The sequence below is a fragment of the Pleuronectes platessa genome, chromosome 7, assembly GCF_947347685.1.
Source record: "Pleuronectes platessa chromosome 7, fPlePla1.1, whole genome shotgun sequence".
Taxonomy (NCBI): Eukaryota; Metazoa; Chordata; class Actinopteri; order Pleuronectiformes; family Pleuronectidae; genus Pleuronectes; species Pleuronectes platessa.
In genome coordinates, this window is record NC_070632.1 from 10,226,999 (window position 1) to 10,239,065 (window position 12,067).

Here is a 12,067-nt window from a genome sequence, read left to right on the forward strand (position 1 = left end):
ATAACTTTTTTACTTACTGAGTTGGTTTGAAATGCCGTCAGACAGAATAAGAGTTGAAGGCTACTTCACTTGAGAATGAAAACTTTTTTACACATAATAAAGCTGTGCAGTTAAACAATATCATTATTTATCAGCAATATAACAAAGGTTCAATATTTATCGATGTATTTTCTTTGGCATTCTGCGAGGAAGTTGTAACACATAACTGATCTACTTCAGATTTGTCAAATGTTTTTGTTTGAAATGTTTGGCATTCTCTGCTCATAAAGAAGAGTTTAAAACAACAAACTTCACTAAACTTATTTTTTTATATATATATTGTGACATCCATCATGATATCTATACAAAAAAATGTATTCGACATATAACATTAGGTCATGTCGTCCAGCCCCAGTTCATTATATAATGCAAAGAAACTGTGGCTTAAAATACATGTTCCAGTTAGAAGGTGAACATCCTCACACCTTGAGGACAATAAAAAAAAAGACAGAATTAAGCAAATATATATATAACACTATAATGTAAGTGTCATTTTCAAAATCCAATACCCTAAAATCTGATACTATGGAATCTATTCCCAATCCCTTCAAACAATGCAGTGTGAATTGGTCCTGGAAGTAATCCTTGTTTACTGCTGCAGGAAGTAAGATAGTGAGCGGGACATGGTAACATTTGCTGTTTATTTAAGAGTAGAAAAAGCACACTGGTGTTTCTTACACCTTTGCACGTATGAGGTCATTTATTACAACAGTGCTTCAAAGTCAACTGTCCTCTGAGAAGAAATAACCCCAATCCATTGTGACAGCACTGGTGGAAAAATAAGAGACATCATGCTTCTCCTTCATGGCATCCAGAATTAATCAGCTGGGCCCCGGTGGTCTACATATAGTGCTGTGACTGAGGGAGTTAGAGGTTAAAGGTCAAACTGTGTGCACTGGTTTACAGCAGGTTTTATTACAGAGTTATTTGATATATTTACCCAACCTGTTCACCTTCTAACCTGCCTCTATAGAGAGCTGGTTATCTAAAAGTTGTACCATAAACACACACACCTATACACACACATACACACATGCTCATTTCTCAACTGGAACACATGAAATATTGCCCTGCGGCCCCCAAAACAGGTCTGGACCCTAATAAAGGCTTTACACTATGAAAGAAACACAGTGAGGCAGCTCCGACACCTCCGAGCCTCCCTCAACATGCGCACATACACACACACACAAGCAAAGGGCCCGGCCACAGGTCAGGAGAGCCTGTAACTCTCTGTAGTCCACGAGAGCAGAGCCGTTTGAACCTGTAATATGTTCCTCTCTCCCCTGGTGCCACTCGTTGAGTTTTTAGTGCAGGGGAAATTACACCTGCTCTCTAGCCTGAGACCAGCACTGGTGTGTAAACACACACACACACACACACACACACACACACACACACACACACACACACACACACACACACACACACACACACACACACACACACACACACACACACACACACACACACACACACACACACACACACACACACACACACACACACACACACAGATCTAAAACAGGGTATTACAAACAGACAAACACATGAACACACAGCTAAACCTTAGAACAGCTCTATAAATGGACCACAACTGTATGCCAAATGAAGAGGGAGTGTTTGGGTGTGTATGTGTGATGTTGCATTTATATCCCAACACCAATGATCAACAAAACATTTTATAGGAGTACTTCACACACCATTAATGCACCGGAAAACATGAGCAGCCCAAATAGCAATAACACATTAATAGCCCAGCTCTGCATCCACCAGGCAAAACACAGCCCAACGGATGGAAAGCATAAAGAATATGACCTGGCTTCACCAAACAAACACAGCAAAGTGCTTTATCTATATCATTAACACCAAATCAATTATATGCACCGTAGATTTGTAAGATTATGCTTCTTTACTGTTCTGTAGGCCTAATCATTTGTTAATGTGTGTAGGCTTAATCACGGGTTAGCCAGGGCGCTCCATCATCCAAATCTTCAACCAACATGAACACAACATCGAGCCCACTCTGCAAGTCAAATGTGAGCTGAGAGATAATCATTGATATGGTGGGGGGGGGGTGAAACTAATAAAAAGGCAGTGTATCAAAGTATCGCAGTTAAGCATTAGTCACGTGAGGGCAACTATGCCACAACTCCGGTGTTCTCTAAATGAATCCCCCTCGTCCCATGCTTGATTTATGGACCTGTAAAAACACACGTTGTTTTTAATCTACTGCTGCCTGAATCTGCCTCTCTAATGAAATGTGGATCTCTCCCCCTGTGTGTGTGCGTGTGCGTGTGTGTGTGTGTGTGTGTGTGTGTGCGTGATAATGATGTATGGGCTGAGGTCTGATTCTTTGAGCATGAATTTTCTCTCTGATAAATATGCATTCAGTTACACAGACTGATTAAGCTGTAAACCAGTGTTAACTCTGTGTCAAATACAAACACACATGTATACATAACTTAGATGCACACACACTCTCACATACACACCTACATGCACAAAACTTCCCAGATAATAATGATAGCTGTGCCTGGGGCAGGATTGTTTGGATGCCTGGAGCGGTTCACTGATATCATTTCCATGAGACCTGACTGCAGAGGATATCCTATAAACACGAGACCACACTCAGAGGCTCAGCCATATCAGCAAAACCAAAGTCAAAGCACAAATCTAAAAAAAACGCTTTGCAGCTAGCTTCAATTTTGCTCCAAAATCGAATTAATAAAAGCTATACAAATGTAAAAACAATGCTATTAATTTGAATAAAACTAAAATGTCACACTGTAGAGTTCACATCTCTGCCAAGGCCCAACAGTCGTCTTATTAAACCACATTTAAATTCACCAGATTTGTATTTGGATCAGCACACACTCATAAACACCAGTCCCTTAACCATGTCTGATTTTTTTTCATCAGGACGTGTGAATTAGTCTCTGAGAAATCAAAGAAAATGTTTCAAGAAAGTGAAAAATTATTCCTGGATCCAGATACAAAACACAATTTAATGGGATCTTCCCTTTTCCATCCTTACACCAAGTTATTTCAAAATTGGTGCTGTAGTTTTAGTGTCATCCTTCTAACTAACAGACAAAAAATGTAGGTAAGAAAGTAGGACATATTTACAAAGTAAAAATTAAGTATTGTAAAGTGTCATTGCTTTTATCAGCCCCTTTTGTTTATAAACATCCTGATTGGAGGGCATCTGACTGCAGAGAGCTTTACGACTGGTATTCTTTAACAGTCTGACATTGAAACGTGTGACTTACAGTGTCCGAGTGGTCAGACATGGCAGCTGTTGACTTATTGTGACGCACTTGTCTGTTCATTAGTGCCAATCCCTCTGTCCTTCACAGCAACAACAAGCTGACAACAGGCCACACACATACACAGGCCTCCTATTTTTAACATGTGATACACAATCAGACATAGATATATAGGGCACCACACACATGCACATGCTCATCCACACACACACTCCAATCTCATGTCTGAACCGACTCTTGGTGGGTTATGAAAGATGATGCGACACAGCATCAGGCAATTTAAATCACACAGAATTACATCTAATGAGTCTATTGCATCTCCTATGAACTCTATCATGGGATCTAAGAGCCTGTGCTAATTTTCAAACTGCGCTAAAGATGCTAAAAGAGCTTGAGGTAATAGCAGATAAATGTTATAGCCTGCCGCCAGATGGTTTCAGCGTTCAGCATTACTGTGTTTGCTTGTTTGGCAGACATCAACTAAGCCCGAGTCTATTTGGCTGCAGCTTATTACAACTGGCTCATCTCCTGATTTAAAACATTAGTGGGTGCTGGACTTGTCTCTCTGTGGTCAGCACTTCTCAGACTTCAATAAAAACATCCTCTGCTGGCAGAGAGAGAAAGGGAGAAAGTGTGAAAGGGATCCAAGCCACCTCTCACCTCTCTCATCATAAGAAGCCGTCTTCCCAGGGCTATGAGCCCTCCTTCAGAGCGGAGAGTGAAGGAGTGGAGGATGAGAGTCTGTCAGGTTCAAACAACAAAGAGGTGCTGCCTTACACATCCTTCCACAACCTGTCCCCTTCAGTGGCATTGACATCATTTAAATCATTTAAATACTCCCCAACATGACCTATGGCAAGTGACCCGTCATTCTAACGCTCGCACCTCCATGTGAGACGGCTGGCGAACTGCTTATTTAGCAGAAAATACCACCCGGCTAACTATGTGATTTATTCAAAATTATTCCTCAACGGAGCTCCTTCACACAGAGCGTTTGCCCATAGTTCACTGTGGTCCAGGCAATTAGGAGCAGGCCACACCTCTTCAGGAGACAGAGCACCTGGCTATAGCAGACAGACATAAGGAGGAGGAGAGCCGAGCGGTGCACGGCTTTTCATGACGGGCTGGAATAACTAAGCAGAGCAGTAAGGGAGAGTGAGGGAGTGAGAAATGCAAGCCAGGCACTTTAGGATTCATTTAGGTTACCCCATCTCCCTGGTCACTTTATTAGCAGTCTGGGAAGAGTGATGCATGTCCCAAAGCTATGCAAAATGCATAATCAAGCATTTAAATACACACCATGTGGATGGGTGTGTGCAATGACCATGCACGTGCATGTACGTGTGCATACGTACTGAACTTGTGACACGTATTACAAAGAGATGCACACACACACACAAAATGCTTACTGCTGTAAAATCTCAAAGTATTCAACTCTTACAGGTTTATACTAACAGCCCATGCTACACAAAGCCTCTTTTAGTATTCCCATGAGATGCATTGTAACCATAACCTGTGTAATGTAAAGAAATCCTCAATGGTATATTACAGTAAATCCTATAGTAGTTGCAGAGCTTTGTGTGGTTACCTTCTGAAGGAAAGAGAGCTGGATACATTTGAGGGAAAAGGGGGTTTCCTCATCAAATTTAAATATCGGAATTCCACCCTCATTCCATCCATCCTTTCTGCTCTCTCGGGCGCAGAGCCCATGTAGCAGCATAGTTGGGGACGTGGGACCTTTTTATTCCCAGTGTGCAGACAGAACGCAGGCAGGAGAGAAACAAATAAATAAGTAAATAAAGAGAGATGAGAAGGTGTCCCTGGAGAAGAGGGGCGAGTGATACTAATACACGAGGAAACAGACCGATTTGCACAATGCCTGATCCTGGAAATAAGGGACAGCGCACTTCCCTCAATGATTCAGTGGATGGACCTGAGATTGGAGGAGAGGATTGGGCCAGCAGGGAGAGGTGGGAGAGTAGGTATAATGTCGGTGTATTGCGGGGGCAATCTGAAAAGGAGCTCTAGGGCCGCTTAACTACAATCTGCGACATCACCAACAACAATATCCACTGGATTTATCTGGGCTTTACTGGTTTTGTGTCAGCAGAACCACATGCAAAAAAAAAATACGTTGCTTTTGCTTTTTAATCAAAGGCAGTGCACCACGTGTGACAGGCATGTTTTAATTGAAAAAATCTAGGAAATGGCTGTTTGGAAGTTTGCCGTCACAAAGGAAAGAAAATAAGCTTGTGTGGCCGTCAAGCTAAAAGGTCAAATCCTGCAAGACACAAAAACTAAAATCTATGAAATTCGATCTACTCGAATCTCTGGTAACATTGACCTGCTAAGGGGATGCAGTTTCCTTAATCATTTAGAGAAAAAGACATGTAACTGAATCGACGGGTGAATGGAGGGGGACACAAGTCTTTTGACGACTTTCTGAAAGATGAAAAAAAAGAAAAAATGCCAGGGAGCGAGGGAAGAGGGAGGGGAAGAGTGACTAAAAGAGCAGCATCCTGAGGCCCTGGAGGGGGCTGCAACAGACCAGGTCAGCATTTCACATGTGTCACTTCCTGTTGGCCTCAGCGGGAGGAGCGTGGCATGGCATGGTGGCCAGCGGGGGCACGGGGCCTGTCAGACTGACACAGGAGGTTATGCACCGGGCAAATAGACAAATGCATGCACACATGCATCAACACAAACACCACTTTTCCTCTCCAAACAAGTGTAATTCAGGTTAAATGTAGAGTGAGAATGACACAGAAAGGGGTCTGAAGATACAAACGCATCCTTAAGAACACAAGATACTCCTGTGAGGGACTCAAGAACTTTGCTCAGTTATACGGCTGTATGTAGGCCATGATGCATAAACATGTGACATTCTCATTATAAATCATAGGCTATGAGCAGGAAAAAGACAGATTGAATTGGAAAGAGTGTGTATGGGGAAGGCTTGGGAGCACAATGATCTGCCCCAACAGTTTATTTCCATCTATCTTTCAAGGCCTCTTCTACCTTTGCTTTGTGAAACTCGACCTGAAACAGCAGACACCTGCACGGGAGAGAACATTGTGCTTCATCGATTCTGACGTTACCTTATCAGTATAGACATCCATACATATCTGTACATTTAGGTTTGTGGCAGAGGAAGAGTGTATTCTTTGTCTGATTTTCATATGTAGCAGAGGAACTGTCTGTCTGCCTGTTTGAGTGACCACTGTTTATCGGCTCTCAGTCCGCCTGTCTCACTCTGTCTCACTGGCCTGTGTTAATGCTGCTGTTTGACATTGCAAGCAGCAGGCTTTTTTCTCCCAGCAGCCTCGGTGGACACTGAGCTTTAGCCTAATTGGTTCCAGAGCAGACCCTGACAGAACTCTCCGCAGCGGCACACAGCCATATTAATACCCCCCCTGCCACACACACACTCACACACACACAAAGCAAAGCAAAAACAAGCACAGCAATCAGTGACTAGCTCACTAATTAATGCCTTTACAAAGAATCTCATTAGCATGTGTTGTAGAGAGGGGCAGTAGGGGAAATGAGCATTTTGGATTTTATTATTTTTTTAAAGGAAAAAATTCATAAAATAAGACCATGGCACGTGTGCGTGTGTGTGAGTTCTATTCCACTCAGGGGCCAAGGGCCTTGCTTTGCCCACCAAGCAACGGGCCATATCTCATGGGAGTCCATTACAGCTCTCTGAGGGAGATGTCAGAGTCAAAGATAAGCAGAATTTTAAAGGCAATCAGGAAAAATAAATCTCCGGCACGCAGGCAGCTCTTTGGTTGTTAACCAGCAACTTAACCTGCCTGTTCTGTGAGCGGAATAGGAGATAGATAGGTAAGGGGGGGGTAGTGGAGAAGACTTGTAGTTAAAACACAGAGCAGAGGCCAAGAACCGGCATTTGCCCAGCATCGCTCCCTGAAGGACTCCACAGGACAATGCAAGGATGCAAAATTTACAATAACCCTGAAAATTATAAGTGCATTAATCAACTCGATCTATTTGGGCTATTTTTGGAGTATAGCGTTTCACTTTCTCTATCTGATTTCCCAACTCCTTCTGCTCTGCCTCCATCTCTCCGAGCACCCATCTGCTGCTTAATCCCCTACTGGTTTTACTGTAGCTTCATCACAGACTGTAAAAGCTGCCACCTTTGAACCCTATAAAGGCAACCAGCAGGTTTATTGTAAAACACAATCATAAGGTAAATGTTTATCCCCTCTCTGCCGATTTAAACTCCCCTAATGAGCCCGCTGGAGGGGCTTCACCTCACAGCTCGATTAGAAGCAGAGAAACAACACGTTCTGTTCGGCTTAGACCTTCGGCCGAGATGCAGCTGAAGCCCCATCATGAAAACAGTGCACAGCAATAAACTAATTTAATGATGAACAGTCAGGTAATACATACCCTAAAGTGCCAAACAAGCTATATAATCTCAAGTATTAATGAACAGTTAAAACCTGCTAAATATAGAAACAAATATTTCCATTGTAGTGAGTTAGTACAGGGAACAGTTCTTCCAGGAATCTTGTGTGAAGCGTATCGTTCTGTTTATATTGAGGCGATTCCTGGCAAACCACTATACGATTGCCTGGGAAGGATAAACCCTCTGACCTTGCTCTTCCTAACAGCCAGTGGTTGTTCTGACCTTCCCATTATCCATCTGTGACCCCCTTATTATACCTACTGTCAGAACATGGTGCTACGCTGAACCGCACCGCCCTGCACTGCGGATGAGCCATCACTCTCACCTCCGAACAGCAGCGCTAGCCCACACAGCCACAGACACAGAGAGAGAGAGAGAGTTGGAGAAATAGAGAGTTCAGAGTAATAGTAAGCAGGTAGTTAGAGGTCAGGGGTCCTGTGCAATCGGGACAGCAGTTCCACTCCTGGCAGCCAGAGCGGAACTCTGAGAGGGACCTGGAAGTAGATATGATGACCTTTTGTACAGAGGACCCCAAAATATACCCTCTTATCAAAATGACCTTAACGTAGGAGCATGGGAAGGCGAGCAGAGCCCATCCATCATTTTAAAGATTAATCCTCCTCTCTATTCTTCTCCAGAATCTATTAATAATGTCGCCAGAGGGGAGAATTTGCGGCAAAGATTTATTCTGATATTGTGACTTTTATTCATTAGCCTATAACAGGGGGATTCCTTGAGAAGGAAATACGGAGTGAGCTTAGGCAATGCTAATTCCCTACTTGTGCTCTATTTGAACTATACAGAACTCTATTAACTAAGCCTCTATTAAATTTGCTGACCATCTGCACGCCCCGTGCCACTGTATCCCACAAATATGAGAGATTATCATTTACACTCCAGAGGTCACGAATCATTTACTCTTCGGAAACTAGTCTAAGAAGCTTCCATTTGTTAATTGATAAACATTTAATGACACCGTGGATAATTCTGTGGCAGGTGCGAAGCTTGAAAATCAATTTGACGACGGAATCCGTTAGTTGGGTCCGAGCTTTTCCTCACTCGTTTAGACAAAGCAGCTACATTAATAGATCTGTACACTGGATTTCACACTGTGGAGCAGCACTGACAGCCCCAGGGGCGTACTTCAATTAGAGACTTGGGTGAGTTGAAAGACTGCAGATCTACTCTTGCTCAAAGGCGTTTGTCTCTCTCTCTCTCTCTCTCTCTCCCTCCCTCTTTTCCTTCCTCTCAGCCTCTCTCCCTCTCCATATCTGCACTGAGCACTCCCTCTCCTTCTTCTTCAAGTCCTGCTCTCTGTAATCAACCCAGTGCTAATGGCTTATTCTTTCTGCTCCAGCACCCACATTTCACTTGTTTATTTTCCCACACTCGTAAATCTGGGGACGCGTCACAAGCGCAGCGATATTAGAGCAATAATCTCAGGTAATTATCAGATGCCCTCTCGCACCTTTTTCTCCGTCGCCCTCCTTCACTTTAACTCTCTCTCTCCCTTTCTTTACACGAAGACACTTACACAGAAGTTTCTTCAACCTTCCAGAGAAGTGGGCAGGCAGGTTTTGAGAATCTGAACATAAAGATTTGTTAACATTTTCTTAAAAGGGGCGAGTTGAGTATGGAGATCTTAGAAAAATTTGGATCATATATTTCATGGTAATGACACAAGATGTCCGATTTTTCCAGCATGCAAACTCTAACTTGGCAGGGGTCTAAAATAAGCCTTTTTGTAGGAGAATAACCCCAATCCCAAATAATTAGTCGATAAGTAAAAAGAGATGAGTTAAAGCTGTGTCTCTTAGCCTCATAAAGTCAAAAATATATTCTTTCAATAGAGGAAAAAAAAAGGCTGAATAATATAATAAAATAGCTGGCACTGTAGTTTTTAGCAAACACAATTAAAAGAGGATTAATAGTGCATTTGTAGAGAACTATTTTAAATTGCGTACTATCACACATTTAGTATGCCATCAGTGTTTATGGCAGCAAGATCATGCATGTGCCCACTACATGGCTCACTCATCCGTTTTAAGTACTTTTGGACAATGCGTGTCTGTGCACACTTAGGCTACCCAGCCAACGCCTATTAATTAGATAAATTCATCGTTACTTTACAGATATAATTCCTGGGTTTTCCTGTCACTTACCCACTCCTGCTGTATGAGGCTACTGGCCTTGATGGCCCGGGAGAGGTTCCGACACGCCAGAATCACATGGGCGCCGTGAAGAGCAAAAGTCCTGGCTGTCTCAAAGCCTGCGACATGTGGAGGGAGACAGAGAGACACAAAGACATAAAAAAAAGACGAGCGAGCAATGCTTCAAAGATGAGTTTTTTTCTGAAGATAACTTTGATTCTCAGGGGTTGAATCTAATGGGGGTGGGTGGTGGTGGTGCTGATGCTGATGATGGGGGTGGAAGTTAAAATCCCTATCAATTTTCCATATAATTTATTTCATTGAGTAACCCAGTGGTCGAGGAGATGGACTTAATAATTTCTCTCTGAAGTGATGAAACTGATGGAATTATTGTGGTTCAAGACTTCTTGCCTCTCGTCTTAGATAAAGTTTAGAATTTGACCGCCGGCTCTGAAGAAGGTATCTCTGCTCACACTGGGGCTAGAGGAAGGGAGGTCGGTTGTTAATTATGTTGTTAATTATACAGTGATGGCAGTAATTATGAAAACATGGATCATAATAGAGGGGTGTCAAATGAACAATCGAACAGACATGACATTCAGACTGAACCTCGGTGTGATATTTCGGAACATCAAAGGGCCTGTGATAAGGACATTTCTCCCATGAAACGAGGTCCGCAGATACGCCCAGAATTTATCAGTCCAAGACGACTTCATGGCTCTATCCAAATCATGTAGTCACGATAAAACTGACAAAAACTGAAGATAGAGGGAGAGAAGTTCATTTCTAAATTACAAGTCTAAATGGGTCATTTCAACCCGTAGGTTGAATTAATTTATGAGATTAACTTTTTTTCCCTTCACCGTATTTTTATTTCCTCTGACATTTACTATCCTTCAAAGTGTCGTGGAAAAGTTCAACAGCATCACATTTTTCAGCCCCGCAGTAAATACATAGCACAGTCATATAGACACATTCACAGTGTGAGTGTCCCGACTGACAAACCGACGGCCACAATAACTGATCTGCGGCTCAGAGGGTCTGAGAGGCAGAGTGTATCAGAGGGTGGATTAATATGAACTGTAATTAGATTATATGTCTTAATCTGATTTTCATTAAGAGCAAAACTGGGAGGCCTAATTGTGAGGAGAGTGCTAAGGACTAATATCTATTAAAACTCAAAATTGGAGTAGGATTGGAAGCCCTTTCTGACAAGTGAAGCATGGAATTAAATTATATGACACCTTATTAGGTGTAATGGAGGGGACTGTGGCTGTGAGCAGAGATTATTTCACTCAGAGGAAATGAAAATGAAAATAAAAACAACATGACACAAAAAACGAGCGGTGTGACTTCCAGAGTAAATATGCACTTTGAATCTGCAGGTGGAGCAGCTGGATTTAAGAAACAAAAATCTTCTCTAGCTCATGCAAAATAAATCTTTTTGAATTAATACAAAAAAAAAATATATATATATATATACCTCTACATATGATTAAAAAAAAAAGATATAAAATTTGAAACGTGCCTTTTTAAAAGCGTTTTCTTCAGCGTTCAGAAATTGTCGAGGACGGCTGGATGCTGGTAAACAACAACACCTCACTCTCACTTGTTTTGTGTACAAACCATGAAAGTGAAATTAATCAACACCAGTGTTTTCCATAATGGAGAACAAATTAGAATATGGCAGCAACAACAGCAGCAGCAGCACCGCGGCCATGTATTTCCGATGAAAAATAACAAGGGCTTGACATTAATTGTGAAATAACGAGAGTGGCACTGCTGTAACAGAGACTCCCCGCCCTCTCACCCGTGTTGCCGGCAGAGAGGGCCGTGCTGAAATGAGTTCCTGGTCAGGTGTACAACAGAGAGAGCCTGTTTCTGCATTGTACACTGATGATGGAACATGACGAGGGGTCAGACGGAGGTTTTTATTGCTCGGGTGGATCGACAGACGCCATAAGCTATTGAACAACACACAGGAGGCCTGACTGCACTGTGCTGTACTGTTATGATCGTCACAGCTCTTTTGCCTGATTGGAAAATAAAATAATAAAGATGGAGATGTGTGAGGAAGAGTCTTATTTTGGGGAAACCTTTGTTAAAGAAGGTGTGAGATAAGGATCGCACAGTTTAACCCAGTTAAAGTGGATCTTTTGACCGTGTGCTTGTTCAAA

General features: G+C 42.4%; 1 protein-coding gene across 4 annotated transcripts in view; it reads right to left on the reverse strand.

The window, feature by feature from the left end:
- Positions 1-12,067, reverse strand: part of wwox (WW domain containing oxidoreductase) — a 125,726-nt gene that overhangs the window by 103,202 nt on the left and 10,457 nt on the right. For all 4 annotated transcript variants that reach the window (XM_053427054.1, XM_053427055.1, XM_053427052.1 and 1 more), the window contains one exon: positions 9,903-10,009. In XM_053427054.1, coding sequence (XP_053283029.1) covers positions 9,903-10,009 — 107 coding nt within the window. The remainder of the gene's footprint in view (positions 1-9,902; positions 10,010-12,067) is intronic.